The 21,095-nt window shown below is 33.0% G+C and overlaps 1 protein-coding gene across 2 annotated transcripts in view; it reads right to left on the reverse strand.

Moving 5' to 3' along the window:
• The window catches only part of LOC119839953 (reversion-inducing cysteine-rich protein with Kazal motifs), a 38,572-nt gene that overhangs the window by 9,700 nt on the left and 7,777 nt on the right, over positions 1–21,095 (reverse strand). For both annotated transcript variants that reach the window (XM_038366411.1, XM_038366410.1), the window contains exons 4-5: positions 666–749; positions 134–170 (exon numbers count right to left, since the gene is read on the reverse strand). In XM_038366411.1, coding sequence (XP_038222339.1) covers positions 134–170; positions 666–749 — 121 coding nt within the window. The remainder of the gene's footprint in view (positions 1–133; positions 171–665; positions 750–21,095) is intronic.

A 21,095-nucleotide genomic window follows, 5' to 3' on the forward strand; every position in this document is an offset into this window, starting at 1 on the left:
AGCATATCCCTAATTAATTTTCAATTATCAATTATTTGGAAACTTCGTTTTATTCTTGTTTTGAAAAATTGTAAATTATAAAGTGCATTACATCTTTATGTAATAAAATGGCCTTAAAAATATAACGACTTACCCTGTATAGTTTGATTCATGCATATCCAGAACTCTATCTGCGAATGGCAATAAAAAAGGCCTTTTATTATGATTGTTCATTATATGAATGTAATTCGATACTAACGTATTGTGAGCCATGTCAAGCCTCCCCAAATTACAATACAATACCGATAGGCGGTTTATTGACGATAAAGGAGTCTCGAAGACAAATGTACTAGTCGGATTATATCGGTTCGCGATGAATTATATCATCTTACATCATGTTTTAAACCTTTTGATGTTGAGAACGAATAACTTTAAGATCCGTTTAATTAGTTTTGATTATTTCATTGCTCAGTTTTAATTCTATAAAAATATCTTAATACGGAGCGGCTGTTCTGTCGGCACATTTATGATTTATTTAATTATCGCCAAAGAAAATAAAAAATTGACGGAGTGTTAAAAGATGCACTCATTGACGGAATTGCAATCAGTTTCTTTTTACAATTCCGGATAGTTAATATCATTACAGGAAATTCAGAATCTTAAAATAACGAAAGCAGAGAACATACCAATTGCGGCGCACAAAATTTATAAATGTTCTGTATTCTCTCCTCCCGCATAGCCGAGTCCGATGCAATTTCCACCAGGGACATCTGTGAAGAAAAGAGAAACAAAATTAATTCTTCCAAATAATCTTTGATTTCACAAATATACCAATATCCATATGTTGTTAATAAAATTGGTCGTTTTTATTTTAAAACCTACCAATTACCATCATAAGAACCCCCGTCGGAAAAACAGTAGTAGTTTTACTGACTATGACATCAAAGTTCCCGAACGGATGAAGGATCAGTTTAATATTGGTTGATCAGCTCTTTTCTAGTTAATGAGGTGGATGTAACTAAATTTTGCAATTCACACTACCGTATACAGGAATATCGAATAAAAATGTTTGACAAGTATAAAGTATAAACTATTAGCTGCGCCCCACGGTTTCACCCGCGTAAGTCGGTATCCCGTAGGACTATCGGGATAAAAGTTGCCTATATGTTATTCCAGTTGACCAGCTATCTACGTACCAAATTTCATTGCAATCTGTTCAGTACTTTTTGAAAGAGTAACAAACACACACACATCCTTACAATCTTTCGTATTTATAATATTAGTAGGATTTCAACTTTCAAATTCAAGATGAGTCGCTTTTTTTATGTTAAATTTAATGTAATTTGGTTTGCTTGTACTCTGCCTATAACACAATAATAAAAAAAACAAAAATCAATTAATCCTAATTATCTCACCGATACTAATACAAAAGTTATTCAAGTTTGACGCGGAATTTAATTGTTATAAAAGCCTAACGTAGATCATATGTTACATTCAGACACGGTTTAGAATTGAAATAACAGCGAACTTATTGCAAATAAGGATGGGATTAGAACCATATGGGAATATAGGTTAATAGAGTTACAAACCTTGGAGCTGAATCTAGAATACCAAGAATTATAACATAGAGTAATGTATGAAATAGTGTCCTTTTAAATTTATTCATTTACAAAGATACATGTAATGTACATGAAAATTGTTTATGTGACGTTTTCACACCAAAACGACTGAATCAAATTAGCATTTAGCATAATCTCACACTCACAAATGGTTAAGATGTTAGTAAAGAAGACAATAACTGATTCTAGTGTCGACATTATAACTTAAAGAAGAAGTATTAGAGAAAAGAAAACAACGAACATTTGACATTTTTAACAACTATGTTTTTTTTTATTTTTCTTTTCAAATAAACATTTTTCCTCAATGTAACCTATAGTTAATAAAATATAAATATATAAACCGCCTTCAGATTGTAGCTAATTTTAAAATAAAAAGAATCATCAAAATCGGTTCACCTAGTCATAAATTTTGAGTAAACGAATCGAAAAAAATACGGTCAAATATAAAAAAAAATATATTGAGCAAAAATACTCAAGTATTGTCTATGCTGTTCCAGCTCGTTTCCACTTATAAGAACCTAAATCTAGTCTTAGTAATATCCAAAGCCCACCGCTACGTTTAGCAATCTGTAATGCGAGTATAAAGTAATATCATAAATTCTCCCGCGCAAATACACAAGATACGATAAATCACCGGCCAGACACTCAGAAACTGTAATAAAACTTACGTAATGTACGTGTTTAAGGGCGATATAAACACGTGGTCGGTTTGAACACATTAGAGATTTGAAATTTGTATAAGGGTGCATTTGTATTGGGCGAGAAAATTTCATCTTATTTGCTCTTTTCTTAAATTTTAAGTCTATACTTATTAAGATGTCATATTTAATAGGTCAGTTATATGCATATCAAGATAAAGAACAATGACGTAAACATCTAAACTAAAATAATACACAGGTAAATTTACATTAATTTTGCTTTATCAACAACAAATGTAATAAACGTTGCTACAAACAAAATGTTGATAAAACAACATAAAATTTTCTACTAGAAATTCTCCAAACAACAACGTGACTAATTGAAACGGGCCCTTATTCGTGTAGAGAAATTAATTGAACATTGGATGTAGACCGTAAACCGTCTCCCTTTTAAAATATCTAATTACTGAAACAGAATTTCTTATTTGTCGTGTGTGTGTATTCTGTAATTAACACATGTGTCGTGTTTTATGGATGTTAGAATTCGGTATTAGTTGCATATGTTATTTGTTAATGATAGGCTGACGACGACTTTAATCAATAAAACAACATCGTTTCACTAATTCATCTGATATGTATTTAATTTGATGTAGCACTTATTTTGCATAAATTATTTTTATAAAATATTAGCGCTAATGCTCGTTTAAGCATATTACAAAACTATCTTATATCCTACTACTAATATCATAAATGCGAAAGTTTATAAGGATATGTGTGTGTTTGTTGCTCTTTCACGCAAAAACTACCGAACCGATTGTAATTAAATTTGGTACGTAGACAGCTGTACTGAATAACATATAGGCAGGCTTTTTATCCCGATATTCCTACGGGATACAGACTAACGCGGGTGAAACCGCGGGGCGCAGCTAGTATTTCATAATACTCGCAATAATTTGCAATACCCGCGCGTTAAACAATTAATTTTAACTCCGACACTCGCAACTACTTCACGACTTCCGTTGAACATTAAATCCATATACAATCATTACTCTATGAATCAACTACATAACCCGCCCGATGGCCAACCTTACGTTCTCATACAAGTAAAACAATCCTACATAAATCAAAGCACGTGCGTCCCATACGATACACCATTATTCGATGCATACAAAAGATTTCCTTATAAATGCATCAGCATTCAGCATTCAACATGGCAAAGTCTTTACGACGCAATATAGGCGTTGCATCTCCCTTATCTGTGTTAATAAGGTTATCGATGAGACCCAACGCTTTGGGTGACAAGAATGTACTTTGATGCCATTCCTACATGTTATTTTAATAGAAGTTCGTTAGTGATTTATAAGCAGAATATCCATTCTGCAGGAATTTGTCTGATCTTAAATTACGTGGCACAGTAATGTCATAATTTTATGGTGACTAATGACTGTATGGATATGTGGCGTTTGGTGAGTTATGTGTTGAATTGAAGTGTATTTTATGTTTAAGTCAAGATTTATTTTTGTTGAATTTTAAAAATCCTATAAGGAAGGCTGGTAACGAGTCGAATCAACATTTTTCTACTAACTACGGGGACAACTGACAATTTGCTTGGATTTTGTATAAAAGTTTATATAATAAAAGATCAATGTAAGAAGTTAAGAAATTCAATACCATACTGAAATCCCCAAGCAATAGCTGATAATGATATATATACATTATTCCTTCTTACGTGTCAAACAGAATATAATATAACTCTCGTGCACTCTGTTATGTGTACTATGTTTATATATTCAGTTGAAAACTTGGATTTCACAATCCAAAACATGTATTGTCATATTAATACCTCAAATCTTGCAATATTATAAATCCGAAAGTATTTTTGTTTGTCCGTCTACTCTAGTCGCTTAAACCACTCAACCGATTTGGATGAGATTTAACTTAAAGATACTGTAAGACATGAAAATGGACATAGGTAAATTTTCACGGGGACGTTAGCTACGCGGGTGAAACCACGACACTGTCTATCTTATCCATTGATGCGCGGACGAGGCCGCAGGCGAAAGCTAGTAATAATATCGTCATGTCGTATTTAAATATCAAAAGGAAACGATCTTCCACCCACATCGTGTAAATTATAATAACATCAGGAATTGTGCTGGACTTAGAACAAAATAAGATCACATTGAATATTAAGTTGAGTAATAAACTCCAATGATTGCGTTTGCGCCTCGAACAATGATCATTGTATACAAATCAGCTAGTACCGAATCGGCCCACACGATCGCATCACAATATGTCGCCAATTGATGTATTCTTTATTACAATACTTGTGAATAACGCTGAATATTTATCATCTTTCTTTGAAATATTTCAACATTCGTTTTAATAAAAACAGCGATCATACAGGTAAGCAGCTTCACCTGCATGTTTCTATGTAATCGACTTTTATACTCGATTTTGACCCACTCTAAACGGACTGATTAATTTGAAACTTAACTTTCAAGGATCGGTATCGATACAATATTTTCGTGAGTTGATCTTATTATACATGATTATTCAAGTGAGACAATTTGGTATTGTCGTTTTTAGTATTTTAAACTCTAACTATTATTTAATATATTCTATCTTTATTATTTATTCCTCATTTTACACATGTTAATATAGAAGTTTCATATACATTCCAATATAATACAATATACCTACATTGAAATCCGAGCAAACGTTTAATATTCAAGGCGCTATTAAATTTACAACAGCTACATCCAAATCACATAATTACGCAATAAAATCTGTACGCCACGAGCGTGTGAACTAAATTATTGCATGTGTTCCGAAACATATTTGTTATTGTTTATACCTTATAAATTTATCACTCACAGTATATTACTATACTAGTATATTAATGATGCGTGTGTGTTTGTGTTGCAACTTGCAATATGCTTTCTTCTTACTGTTTTACTCAATTGGGATTTTTTTTGGAATAGGAATTGCAATCGTTAAACTAATACTAATGCACACATATTAAAAGAACTCTGTGACTACATTTTATTCTGCGACTATAGCACCTCCTATGCAGTAGGTTACTCTATGGCGATTTCCCGCCATGGCCGAATTCCATCAAGAGAACTTATACGTACCTAATGCATGAAAGGATGTATGTGGAAATATGACTAAATGTTCCGCGCGGTTTCACCCGCGACAACGAAAGAATATCTATAGTTCAAGTGTTCAAGTGGATTCATCATCAAATTTTATCAAAATCCATCCAGTGCTTTTCGCGTGAAAGAGCAATAAACATATTTCCAGCCTCACAAATTTTCGCATTTATAATATGAGAAGGAAGGATTTTAATAAGATATTGCACCATAAAGTTAACAATCACGTCTACGATTAGCTCGGTAGGTACTATCTCGGATAGCATTAGGTTATCTTTTTTTTTTTTTTTTTTTTTTATGTCTTAGCGGGCAACTGAGCTGGTGGTTCGCCTGATGGTAAGCGATCACCACCGCCCATGAACATTCGCAATGGTAGGACCTCTGCGAATGCGCTGCCCGCTTTTTTGGGGTAAGGGAAAAGGAATGGATTAACGACTGGAAAGAGGGAATGGACTGGGACGGGTGAGGAAAAGGAAACGGGCCTCCGGCTCCCCCACTCACCGTACGAAACACAGTGGCATGCCACTATTTCACGCCGCTTTCTGTGGGGGTGTGGTACTTCCCCGGTGCGAGCTGGCCCAATTCGTGCCGAGCCGTGCTCGACTCCCACAAATATCTGTGATACTATATCGCTACATAGTATAAAACAAAGTCGCTTTCTCTGTCCCTATGTCCCTATGTATGGTTAAATATGGGGTTTTTAACGGATAGACTGATTCAAGCGGTAGGTATAACAGCATCTATTAAACTAGTCCGAATTAACGCGTGCGAAGCCGCGTGTAAAAGCTAGTAAAATCTAAAACAAACAGCAAAGTAAACTTCTTCCTCTTATTACTATTTTACATCCGAATATTTGTGAAAACATATGAATATTTCCAGCAACAAAATCTTCTGGTTATAATAAATATAAAGTAAACACATGTATTATTCAAAATGTAATTCGTATGCCTTGAAAGGCCGTCATGTTGCCATGGTAACCATAAACGGAATTTGCACCTGTGTTAGCATAATATTATGTGTTCAAATTAAACGCAAGAGACATTGCGTTAGAAGGCTTTAAAATTAACGCAAGTATAACATGTCTCTTAGAAATGGCAGAAATTATTTTAACATTTCTGCAACCATTTTGCTAACCGACTTAATAGATTTAAAGTAAAAAGTTAGTTATTTTAAATTATTATTTGTTTTTATAGATGAATCTAAATGTGTATAATATTTATTAAAATAGATTTTAGTAATAATTGCAAATAAAAACTTCGCTGTCCGTGGTCTAACCAAACCTAATTGTAATAAATTGGATGGGTGAGCAAATTTTATAAGTTCCTCTTAAGCTTTGTACAGAACCCTTGTAGTGTCACGACTCGCACATCACTGATTTTTTTTATTATATTATTACAAAGGTCTTTCGGCACTTTTAACGGGGTTATCTAAATGTAAACTATTTATTTTCATTATCGCCGCCCTTGTAATGTTTTTTGTGCAAATTTCTAAGATAACGAATACATTTTGTGTACAATATTAAAATAACTGTACTACATACATTACATTACATAAAACGGTGAAGGAAAACATCGTGAGGAAACCGGCATGTCCAAGAATCAAAAGTTCGACGACATGTGACATCTGCCAACCCGCACTTGGCCAGCGTGGTGGATTATGGCCTGAACCCTCATAGGAGGCCCGTGTCCCAGCAGTAAGAACTTATATGGGCTGATGATGATACATTACATATGTATAAACTAAACCGATGTTAATGCAATGAAGATACTCTATATACTATTCATTTTAATTATCAAATGATGTAGTCAAAGTCAATTGTATCCAAGAAAACAACTATTTTAAAATAACATGCTTAGATTTATTGTCCATCACCAAGCCTTTTAAAAGAACACACGTTTGAATTACAAAATTACTAATTGATATTCATAACTCGTACTGCAATTCAGGGAAAATACTAATCAGTCATTAAAATCCTTCTACCCTACACAAACAAATAAGCATTTCGCCGCACGGTAAACTATCGCAAATTTCACACCGAATTCGTTTTAAATTCAACCCTCGTTTCCCATTTGTCAATGGTGACAGAATAAAAAGTTATATCTGGTTATATCAGTGAGAGGTGGTCCCGACGCGGTCTCGATTAGCATTTGACCAATGGGGGGTTGGTTGACATCAGTGGTCACACGTCCTGTACGCTACGTGGCTTGCATCTAAGGAGTCTATGAACTCAGCTAATACCGGGAACTATTTACAAAACAAATCTTAGAGGACGCGATGAATACAGCTATGCAATTGATATCCTGTTGGCTAACGATTTATTAACGTACGCTGTTTGAAAGTTGATCGTTTGTTCAAAAATGCCGCATGTATCTGAAACTTGTCTCTCGCTTTTATGTATTCCCCCAAGGTTTCAGAAACACGCCGGAATAATAATGGATTATATATTCAATATGTCTTTGCTGGCTCAGTAACTTCTGACATTAGTTGTACAGTAAAAAAATATATACTAGACAGACAATTTCATATATCAGCATCTACTAACCAGTATTAGGCCTAAGCGGTATTGTGGCCTACACGTCTTAAAATTCTAATCTCTATAATTTTTCAATTCTAATCAAGATATCCTTGACATGCTTGGAAAAAACATACTTAAGTAACACAATTCAGTTGCGTTTCATTATAGTTATATGAATGATATGAATTTGAACACTGAATAATAATATGCAATAACGCTACTTTTAGTACGAACTTAAATTAAGAGGTCAAAAGCCCTGTAACATTAGAGCAAGACAACGAATCTATTAGATTTCGGAGCGTAATTCTGCATAGAGCTACTAATTTAATTGTATTAGGCCATAAACATTAACGTTAAATGTTACTTCCATTAGGTTAGGATAGAGGTAACTACATATTAGTACGTTAGTACAACATTTCCGTATATCAAAATCCGTTGGGTAGTTTTAAAGATTTAGCACACACAAGGACATAGGGACATAGGGACATGGGGATAGAGAAATCGACTTTGTTTAATATTATGCAGTGATTTAGAGTCGTAGTTAATTTTACACAGTTCTTCATTTTCAATAACTCCACGGTCCACACAAACTATTAGTATTAGCTGAGCGCAATACCATGTGGCAGACTTATTGCTTCATATATTTCCGCGGCTTATTTTATTCGATTCTTTCAGCGACTAACAATCTAGATTTATTTGTTTGCCAGTTAAATTGAATCACAGAAAAAAATCGTTCACTTTCAAAACGCCTTGTTATCCATTCGATTATATTTTTATAAAAATTATTTTTGAACTTGATGTGACATGTAAAATAAAATCAAGGTTATTTTTTGGTTATTAGAAGAAGAAGATAATGTTTGGTAATCAAGAAGCTTAAACTAATGATTAAGTTTTAATGTTAGGATAATTCGAAAACAAACAATAACATACCGTCGCCATTGCCCCCACCATTCATACACATAATCATAAATGAAGTGGGCAGTGATATGGATATTGTTAACCTTATAAAAATTCTATTAAAACATTATATTGCTACTATTCACAACAGTAGAGTCTTAATAATCCAAATAGGTACATATTGCGACGCTATTTAGATACGAATGGCATTTACAAAGAAACTCTTCCGGTCTCTATGCGACTAATTAAAACACAAACTGTTTTCAGTTAGCAATAAAACGAATCAAACGTCGCTACATAGTTTATGGGCTGTTATTACTACGAACGGATCGTAAGTCGACATCGCGTTGTTTCTTTAGGGCCGCTCATGAAATATTTTGCTGTAGGGCTTTGAAAAATTCCTTCCTTATTCCCGATGTCAATAAATAAGATAATTGACTATGCAACTGGGCTTTATCTAAAGCTATTCAGAAAAGGGGAGCATATTGAATTTAAATCCGAGTAAAGCTGAGCCCAAAATAGTCTGGTATTGTGGTGACCTACAATAGAGAATTTGTTTCTCTAAATAAATTACACACAGATTATATGATCTAAAAGATGCAACGCAAAGAAAATCTTGAACAAATTAGGCAATAATACGATGCGAAATTATTTTACGCTAAATGTTGAATATACTTCAACTGCATGAGTGTCTATATCTATATTATTTAAATATAACGATCTCTATCTATTTTCAACATTTACTGATTTCCAAAAACAAAAAAAAATGGTAGGTATCATATTTTATTTAAAATTGAATACTATTCCTAGCATTGATACCCGGTACAAAGCGGACATTGGTACCGAGTTTTATTCATAATTTCAACCTCTCTTTAAGTATAATAATAACAAATTAAAATCTAAATTATGAATTTTCTACAAGTTCGTAATTTCCTTATGCTATGAACAGAGATTACATTGCATATGTTCCCAGTACGCCTACAATTTAGCATATTCGTGTCGTGAATGGTAAAACCAGTAATTAAAGTTCAAAGATAGTGACTCGAATTGATCTCAAATGAGCAGCAATTGTTTGTCTGCAACGAAGTTATACCTACCTACTCTTGAATCGTTGACATTAATTGAACGCGTCAATAAAAATTGATTATTCAGTAGTCGCGTAGAGTGGTACAATCGTAGTGTACCAATTTTTTTCGATCAAAATATCGTTTTCGTAATTTACAATACATTTTGTTAACACTAGATATTGGAATTGTGTATTTTAGATTAACAGAATTTAGAATACAATGACTGAACTTTATCATCTTATTCAGTATAGGACTTAGTTTTGCTGTACACTTAATACCGTGCTCAATATAAGAAAATAACTGATATGAGATCATAAACAATATCAATATCCATACAAAAAGAGGTTGCAGTAAATAATTACGCAAAATATAATATCATTGGTTTCTATATGGATTTGAGCAATTAAATAGGCTCATGTATAAAAAGAGAGTGGTGACGTATGACTGCTAGGTCCTAGGAGCCTTGATGCATTTCTGAAATTGTTAAACTGTAACATTGAATCAATTTACAAAACGGAACCTTCAAAAGCTCAATTATGTGAAACGCCTAACCAAATGTAACAGCGGTAACCCTATTCATATGTCATTTTGCTCTATTGGTTGAAAATAGCAAATGTTAGCCGTATAATCAAAGGACAGAATCAAATAGCGCTGCCACCGCTTTGATGTCTCTTTGTAAATTATTCTTGAGTTAAATTACAGTTATAATTAGCTGATTGAACTATTCCGTTTGTACTGGTCGAGGTCAAACGAGACCGTGTTTTAAAACGTTTTTTTTCATTTCAAAGAGGTTGTTTATTTCTATGATATGATTTGCGAATGAAGACATTCAAATTGCTCGAAAAACTTTGATGTGTAATTTATGAAATGTATTATTTTAAACGAGGCAGAAATTTCAATTTTAGTAACGAAGCCGGAACGCACAATTTAATAAAGTTACGATTACATTCAACACATTTATATGAATTTTTGTGAACGCATTTTTGAAATAAATATATAATGTTAAACATACTTAAAATGTTGCATAGAGCGTACATACCTAGTGTTTAAAAAAGCTCCTGAAAAATTAAGGAACAAAACACAATTCCAGTATTAATATACAGTCTGTAACACACTCCAATCTATCCAATAAAAACTACAAAGACTTTTAAACCGAGCTAGCCATTGGTCCTAACTTCGTAATACATTATTTTCACAATATCTGAAATGAAGTGTACATAGCAGCTGCTTCCATTTCAAGCATATTATATTGAAATGGTTTTCCAGCCACAAATACCACAGATAAATAAGAATAAGCGTCGCGTTAAGACTCCTTACTCGTACTAAATATACAAGTGAAAACAATTAAAGAGATTCACGAGTACTTTTAGTGGAGCACTAATTTATTGCGGGCAGACTTTTACGAGACTGCGTATGTCTTATTCGGCGAACTTTAGAATGCAAGGGCACACTTACGAAGATATTGAAGGAATATATTTCCTTAAATATATATGTGTCAGAAGTATCAAGAAAGGAGCTAATAACTGTCTTTTGTCACATTAAAAATTGTTATTTTTTGCGCACATTTGAAATATAAAAAAATAAAGTTTTAACTTTAATTTTTTTTTTATAACACAGACATAATAAAATCACTTGGCATAATAAAATTACTTACCCTCATACGAGGCCTGTGTCCCAGCAGTGGGAACATATAGTGGGCTGATGATGATGAATAAAATTACTTATTGGTAATTATAAGTAGGATCATGGACAAAAAAAATTTCTTTAGGCTTCTTATGTTCTTGGCCTCATGAAATAAATAAAAGCTGTCTTCAGGCAGCATTTTATTATTTATACACCATCGCAAAGTTGAATCAGTCACACTCAAGCTCAAATGAATATATAAATATTCAATTAGACTTCTAGAAAATTTTAAATAGTCATAACATAGTTTTGCCATTGTGAAATACATTATATAATGTCATACCCGTACTACAGAACTTACGATACGATACGATGTAGTATTAAAGAACTCTCCCAATGGCACTGAATTAGAACTAATTCAGCCAATAAACTTGACCATAGCAAAGGCAGTTATTAGAGCGACTACGCAAAGATATCTTTTAACTCTAGTTAAGTATCTTAAGTTTTTCTCATCTTTTGTTGCTAAAGCTATGTTGAGATGAGGGTCACAGCCGGTGACAGGACGTGATTAACGAGCGAGGACTGTTCGCAGACGGAATGCGTTTTGGACGCGTCAATTTGTAACGTAGAATCTTGAAGATTTTTCGTAGATTTTAATTGCTATGAACAAGCTAAAACAACTAAATACGTAGTATCGAAATCTAATGACGCACTTTTTGTTAATAAATAAAGGCTCAATTTCAAATAAGAGCGATTTATCTTCCAACATAATTTATACTAAGATTTGATTACAATTTTCTAAACAAAACTCAAAATAATACATGTTGAACAAGTAAAATGCAGTAAGTCACAAACAAACAATAATACAGCAGAATATCAACAGTTAACACCCGAAATATCAAATTCGAGTTGATATTTATGATGATACCCTTTGACCGTAAAGAGTTTCGGGCGTTCCCGCCTCACCGTATCCCACACTTCTGGGAAGCGATAAGCGGGCGATAATGTGTTTGCGACATCTTAACACTGACAACCTTCTTGCCAAGTTTTGAACCACTAATGGACTGAAAATAACTCCATAGGTATCGCTTTTGACAACCGCTCGTCAAGCGTTCAAAATATACAAAAATTGTTTTAGAAGTACGGGTGAATTTATCAAATGTAAATGTAAAATTCTGGATTTGATAATATTTTTTCACGCTTGAAGTGGAAATAAATCGCAATTATTAATAATAGGTATTCTTTAAAAATCCTTTTGTTTCAGTGATGGAATATAAGGTGTAAATTGCAATGCATGGAATGGTTAAATATCGGTACATTTACTTTATTTGCCATCCAAATTTTATGAGAAGATTTATTGATTGCAAATCCTCTCATAATATTAAAGTAAATAAAAGGTGTTAAAATCAGTATCAAGCAACATGAATAAGGTGTTAAAAGTATCTCAATATGGGACAAAAATATGTCGCCCGCAGGTCGGTCAGACGAACTGACATGAAAGGGCTTCAAATGAGTCTATTTTAGTGCTTCGGTCGTCGTATTAGTTTGTTTGTTTTCGCAACTTTGAAGAATGTTACATTAATGTTGCGGTTACGATCCGAAACAGTTTTTACAAGAGTTGCGACGCACAATTAATGGCATTAATAAAATTCAAGTTACGATTTCATAAGAACTACCTATGAAATCGCAGTGTTTCTACAACGTAACCATTTTCACACCCCCACATATTTTACGCGTTTTAAACATACATACGAGTTTTCAGAACTAGTACTTTCGCATTCACGTCGCACTCCAAAAAGGAAATCTCATAAAAAATCCAAAGATTGAAAACCGTGCCTGAATGATAAATTTACCCTGAACGTGCACAAATACCGATTCACCGATATACCTATGTACGTAACCACAAGCCGGGGTAAACGCCTACAGCGAGCTACGTGATCGGAATCCCATCAATCGCATCCCGGAATCCCATCTAGAATCCTACCATAATGAAGTTCCGAGTACAACTTGATGCGTTCGTAAAGCATTGTCACGTTGTATCCGAATAAACAATTGTCAAAAGTGATGGCTGAGATTCGTGATCGGGATGTTTAATTTGAATTTTGGGAGCTCATTAGTATGTCGTCGCTTATTTCGGTGAATGGCTTAAGCGTCCTCACTGCCCTCGAAATTAATACTGATTCAACATTGTCCAAAATGTCGGACGAAAAATAAACAATCTTCTAAATAAATAACAGAAAACTTAAACTTGCTTATTCGCATAATTATTTATTATTTTCAATATTGAAAATTATGTTCTATTACAACATTTATTTATTTAAAAAGTTAATGTATCATTTAGTAGAAACGATGTTAAAAAAAAGTTTAAAGATAATGACTTATGAATTGTTTCCTGAAATTGTCATTCATTCATAATAAAATTTGAACGATTAAGAAATTCTTTGTAAGACCAATGGACGCAAGATATTCATTAAAATTAGAAATAGACGAGTCTAGTGTCTATGTAAACATGTACCTATATATAAATTCATTTAAAAGCGTCCGCGGCGACAACTTAGATCATACGTACGAACATCAAAGGCGCCGCTCGTTTGAACCGGCCGACTGTATCGCCCGCACCTACTGAAAATTATAAATGCTTCGCAAATATTTTTTACGATACTTCCGTGGGAACTGGAAAAATACAATTCACTTTCGAATTATTTCATTTCTTTAGTATATCTATTTATGATGATTATTTTTCCAGTTAACGTCTGCAATTGTATTAGTGCTTTATAATTTATTTAATAATAATAGTATGATCCATTTTTAAACTACTTTTATTTTTGTAATATTTTTATATGATTCAAATTTATGTACCTTTATTTTTTTCATGAAACCTGTTAAATATAATAATTCTATTCAAAAAAAGTTCACTGACGTCAATGGAAGGGAGGTTCCACTCTAGATTCTAAAATAGCACCAAATGATAACAAAAAAATCTGGCTAGTTTTAACTAGTAACTAAACCCATAATGTAATACAGTCGAATTGAGAACTCGTTCATTTTGAGAATGGTTAGAAATGTATTAACCATAACAAAGACACCAATTCATTAAACAAATTTTGAACCAAAAATAACGAGGTGATGATTCACACAGCCCAGTTCATTGCCTATTCTCTATGTGACGAATGACAAAAAATATCGGAAATAGCATTGTATTGTCTTTCTTGCACGCAACGAAATAACCACTTAGTATTCACGTTATATAAAACTTATTATGGACGTTTAATTTTATGATCTTTAACGACTTTCCGACGTGTTTTAAAGACCTCCCACTGATCAATATTGAATGTAGACGAAACATTGAATTGATTTGCTGTTTTTTCTTTCTTGATAAATACTTTCTATTTTTGAGTATTTAATGCCATTTATAAATATAAAAAAATTAAAACTCTATGTGTTTTTGTTAACTCTAAGACGCTTTGCCGCACCGGAAGATTCGTACCTTTCTCATCCTTTAAAAACTTTCAGTAATTTCATCTATTTTTATATTATTCTCCCTTCTATCTATACATTAGCTAGGCCATGCAAGTCGCTATACATTTTCCTCTTGTTATCAAAAAGTCGGCAACCTAGTAAAATTCCCGTCAACAAAAAACTCACACAGATACGTTATAAAACTAACAAGGCGTAGTGTATACACAATAAACATGTGTTAACAAATACATTATCTCAAAGTTTACAAGCTCCCGTGCGCTAGATACGACTTTGTTATGGGCAATATGTTTTTCGCGGCTCCTTGCCGTCTTAAGCTTCTTGAAATGGAACGATAAAGAACACATTTTTGTTTCGCTTATATTGGTTAAAATATAATCGTTATTTTTTTTTTAATTTTATGGATGACTCAGAAGACTTGCCAAACTACCACTCAATTATCTAACATACAAATTTTTTAACAACAAATTTGTAATCGCTAAACCATAAGCACCATTTTTCTCACGCTTAAGGTAGTATTTTTGTACCAAATAAAAATAATCACAAAAATCGGGCTACTCTGTTATGCGTGATCGTACAAAAAAAATATACACGCCTAATTAAGAACCTTCGTTTTTCGTGTTGATAAGACTTTTTAAACACATTTAGTTAATAGCATGATTATCGTTATAACTCCTTAATAACTGCAGTTACAAACCAAGTCAACACATGTATAGTAGAGATGCCACGAATAGTTGATTGGCCGAATACCGAATACCGAATATTCGGCAACGCTGTCGGCCGAAGCGCCGAATATTCGGCCACCGAATATTCGGCACGACATACATGCTGGAATAATACAAGTAATAACCTGTTTTCCTCGTTGCGCTGGCGCGGCAGGAGATCGATGGCTATTTGTTTCAATTCAATTGCGAGTAAATCACGTCAAGGATAGTCGCCTTGATAGGAAGGCCGATCCTTACAAGTGGTGGTTAGCAAACGAAAAACAATACCCAAACATTTCGAAATTTGCTAAAGTGTATCTTTCTTCCCCTGGAAGTAGCGTGTATAGTGAGAGGTTATTTTCTGAGGCTGGTATCATTTACGATGAAAAGCGTAGTCGTTTGCTACCAATAAATGCTGAAAAGCTTGTTTTTATCCATCACAACTTACCTCTGATCAATTTTAATTACTAAAGAGTTGTCATTTGGAAATAAATAGATAATTTTGAGTAATATGATGTGTCTTTTTTTCATTGATTTGCTATTCGGTATTCGGCCGAATAGTACGTATTATTCGGCCGAATACCGAATAGCTGAAAAGTGGCCGAATAGGCCGAATACCGAATAGCTGCCGAATATTCGTGGCATCTCTAATGTATAGACTGCCTTACAACCTTTGCTGGCTGCCACTTCATAAATTCCTGCACGAGTTACGAGGTAGCACCATGCAAGAATCCGTTTTATAAGTACGTAGCTTGCAATTCACACGCTCTTCTCTTAATTTAGAAAAACTTTAATTAGCGAAGTACGTTCGAATTAAAGAAATGAAGGTGTGAAAGAATAATGACTATGTTTTGTTCTCCGTATGTGACTGTGTAAAAAATTACTAGTACGAAAAGTAGAAAAACGAACACATTTTTATGACTATTACTAGCTGCGCCCCGCGGTTTCATTCGCGCAAGTCCGTATCCCGTAGGAATATTGTGATAAAAAGTTGCCTGTATGTTACTCCAGTTGTCCAGCTGTCTACGTACCAAATTTTATTGCAATTGGTTCAGTAGTTTTTGCGTGAAAGAGCAACAAACACACACACAAGGATGTGTTCCTTACAAACTTTCGCATTTATAATATTAGTAGGAAGTAGGATAGTAGAACTATTAGACTTTTTATTATATTACTTAAATTGTAGTCTTACAAATGAATTCTAAACATTGCTGTACATCTAACGTAAAATTTGCCATTGAAATTACATTATCACCTTCCAGAAACATCGTCATTAAATAATAAGGCGACGGTATTACATCTGTAACGTTAGCCCGATCCTGAAAGTGGGTCAAGAAGACCTTTACAAATGTATCATGCTAAATAATCAAAATAATTTTAATAATCTTTTATTCGAACTAAGAGTCAAATATTTACTACAGCGTTATCTTTAATAATATTAGCAAGATGTATTTAATTGGTGTGTTTAATGTATGAGATACATTCAAAAAAGTTCTAAATCAATATATGAAAAATGTTTTAGCAGGTAGTTAGCTTCACGTTGTGATACACGGACTATTATGATTTGTATCCAATATTTATATGCAATGATACTTATAAAAAATATTACGCAATAAAACCATGCATTTTTTTGTCATATTTATACGTTTACTGTACTTTAGTATCTACAGTTTTTCAAATGTTTTAATTTATTGAAACACTAGCTGCGCCCCGTGGTTTCACCCGCGTAAGTTCGTATTCCATAGGAATATCGGGATATAAAGTTGTCTATGTTTAATTTTTAGTTTTATAACATTGAAATGCTTTTAAAAAAAATTCTCAAGTTTAAAAATTTATCAAGTTGTCTGTATTATTCCAGTTATCCATCTATCTACGTACCAAATTTCATTGCAATCGGTTAGGTAGTTTTTGCATGAAAGGGTTACAAACATACACATACACATAGGTACATCCATCCTCACAAACTTTCGCATTTATAATATTAGTAAAATTTTCAGTAACACACATGCTTTATAAACAACAATTAGATCATCGTTCAGATAATCAGTCTGTTAGATAAACATTTTTCTAATAGTACAAGTATACATCTATGTATCTATTTACAAGTATTGTATAATATATTTACACTAATGACATCATATATTATACAAACATGTACACAGTATAAAGGATATCTTTACCGGAAAGACGTGTATATAAATATTCAATTTGTGTACTTAGAAGATGCATAAATATGCGTGTTTGATTGATCTTCAGATATAAAATGAATTCCGTTTGAATTCAATAGAACCTTGGAAGGGAAACTTACGAATGTTTGTCTTTCTAAAACTCAGTCATATTCATATCAGTGCTATTTGATTTTTCTTTTTGTTTTTTAATTTTCAAATAATGCAGCTAATACATTTTTTTTCACATTCGTGTAGAAGCGTGCTCGACTCCCACATTAGATAATGTTCAGATGAACAAATAATAGTAATATATCCTTATATGATGAACACACTCGGATGAAAATGTCCATTGAAATAAGACGTTCTAAGCGGACAGCTGATATATCTTAGGAACTTTTAAACTAAAATCACCAATCAAGTATCACTTCTCTTGTATTCATAGCTTAATTACCCTGAAGGTACTCGTTCAATCAATTTGAATATTGTGTGAAATGCATACATAATAGAGCTCATGAGGCAGACATAATGACTTGATGGTTTAAACAGGCAGGGGTAATGACATCGGTTCGATACTCATAGACCCCTAGTACCTATTGTTCACGGAAATAAGGTAATGATTGTGAAAATGTAGTTAAGTTGTTTTCTATTAAACTACTCTCACATTAGGTAGTTATAAATGGGAAAGTGTAAGTTATTGATCAGCGAACTAGGCTGAAATTTATTTCATATAGCCTTTAGATTGTGCTATGGTATCCGTATATACTTAATAGTACCAACTACCAGATTAAATTATAATTTAATGCACAGTAATCAAAACGAAGTGTCACCCTGGGTAGGACTTCTATAATTGAAATGATTGTGTCTTGGGCGATTTATAAGTGTTTATAGTTGACAAATATATTTTTAAATCAAATCTATAGCATTTATCAATCTATAACATACACAACGCATCACTACAATAAAAAATAATGACACATTTTTGGCGAAATGTAAAAAACGTTCATTGTAAATTAATCGGATGCATATAAAAGTATATAAAAATTGTCTCCGAAACCCTATTTCAAGACATTCCCACCCCAATAGACAAACGTATTAATTAATGGCGCCGACAAATTAAAACTTCGGACGTAATTCAGTTACGATATTCCAACAGCGTCGCGCGGAGGAAGTCGCGTCACGCCGGCTCTAACAAGACGAAATTAAAAACGAATGTATTACCGGCTCCGCTTACATGATTTAATAATTTTCTTTATTCAGTCAACGCTCCTTCTCAGAAGTCTATTCTGTATGTGACAAGAGCTTTGATTGCCTGCGCTACTTGGGACGCCTTTATTCTGCACCGAGAGCTGACTATTTTTCAGATGAGGAATAAGTTATGCAGTGTTTAGTGGTAACTTTTTTAAAAATATAACAATAATCTGGAGATATGTGGGTCTGATATGTGGAATATATTACGCATAATAATAATGTATTGTAGAAACTATTATCTGTGTAAAAATGCTTTTGTAACCTTAAGTATGTACCGTATGTAGACATCTAAATATAAATAGCTAATTATACCTATATAAGTATATTCACATGCTATGGTATATTACAGCCATAACAAAAAGTATATAATTACCAATTTGTTAGGATATTTATTGTATACTGTAAAATGTAAGTATACAGAAGTATTGGTATCACATTACAATTAACTCATTAATTGACAATGCCTAGTACAGAAAATATAAATGTGTGAAGCATAATTACTAGTGCCGCTATTAACAACATAAAGTACTTATACTTGTTTAAATAATATTATTAAAAACTATGTTTATAATATAGTTTATAAGCTCACAAACTATTAAAATTCATTCTACCATACGAATTACACAATTAATAACAAACGATTTCAATCAAGGATTATTTCGCAATTACTCGAATTTTATTAACACAAGATAATCTGTCATCAGCTCTTAAACTATCCATAACTCATTATCACAGGAAGAATCCAGTATCCTCTAGAATAGATCAAAGCACGATATATTCCATGGAATCAAAGATCATTGTACAAATATTGAATGACCTTACAAGTTATAAATAGCTGTGGAACTTTCGGAAGCAATAAATCGCCTTAATTAGTCAATTTGACTTGCCAGTGAAAACTTTGATTGGTCCGTGCGTCTGTGGATGAGATTAAGATTCAGGAGGGGTGTGAGTACGTGACACTGCGGCCAGCTTGAGGGAATTTTATCAATAAATACCAATCAAATACCGGACACGTATAATATTTATTAGAGTGATGATAGATTGTTGTTATGTTTTGCCGCTGCTGAGTGTATTGACAAGCGCTAACGAACGCTTAGACTTCCAACTTGAGAGATTGAGTAATGTGTTCATTAGGTAAAGATAGTGCTTTATCGGAGAACTACTAACAACATAATATGCAAATTTTTATCAACATTCGCGTTTTTAAAATACTAAATACTATTAACACGAATATATGTATTACACGAAATTCCACCAACTGTTAATTTATACAAAATTTTTACATTTGTAAATGTGTCAAATCACATAAATTGTCATAATGAAAGAATAGGTATTCAAAAGAATTATTTGTCCTAAGCAATTTTCCTTTTCTTATTAAAAGCAACATAACTTTCCTACAAACTAACATAGCAGTGTTATCACTCGTCGCCTCATTTTCCTCGTATCCAGTGACGTATACAGTGAATTAAAAAAAAATTAACCAGGCGCCAAATAATTTTTCTTTTTTACTCCAATTTAAGAATACAATATGTTTGTTTCTTTGGCAGCTCATTTCCTGATTTGATGGTAAATAAGTAAATTCACATTCATGTTCAATCAATGGTTTCCTAAGACAAAACTCGCGACCCACCTCTAAGAAATTAAAACGTTACATTTTTATTTACATTCGTTTCCGTTTTCGCAGCCAGACGTTGGTTTGCCAGTTCGTTTCCTTCTTCGCAGCCAGAGATTATGAGTTTACAGGGTCTACTTAATAATCTCTCAAAATTCCAGTTGGTCGCGATCCATACTTGTGAATGGTTTCCGAAAGTATGCTTCTTATTACAACAAATAAGCTTAACAACACGAAATAAACGGAGCATTACATTTTCCTATATCTCCCTCCTTCATTTCCTATAAGTCCCTCTCTGTTCTTCCTCTAAAGTATAATAAAATATAGTTTTAAAAAACTAAAAAACACGCTTTTCAAGCACATTAAACTAAAAACTATAAAATAAAATATAGT

Source organism: Zerene cesonia, chromosome 5 (genome assembly GCF_012273895.1).
Source record: "Zerene cesonia ecotype Mississippi chromosome 5, Zerene_cesonia_1.1, whole genome shotgun sequence".
Taxonomy (NCBI): domain Eukaryota; kingdom Metazoa; phylum Arthropoda; class Insecta; order Lepidoptera; family Pieridae; genus Zerene; species Zerene cesonia.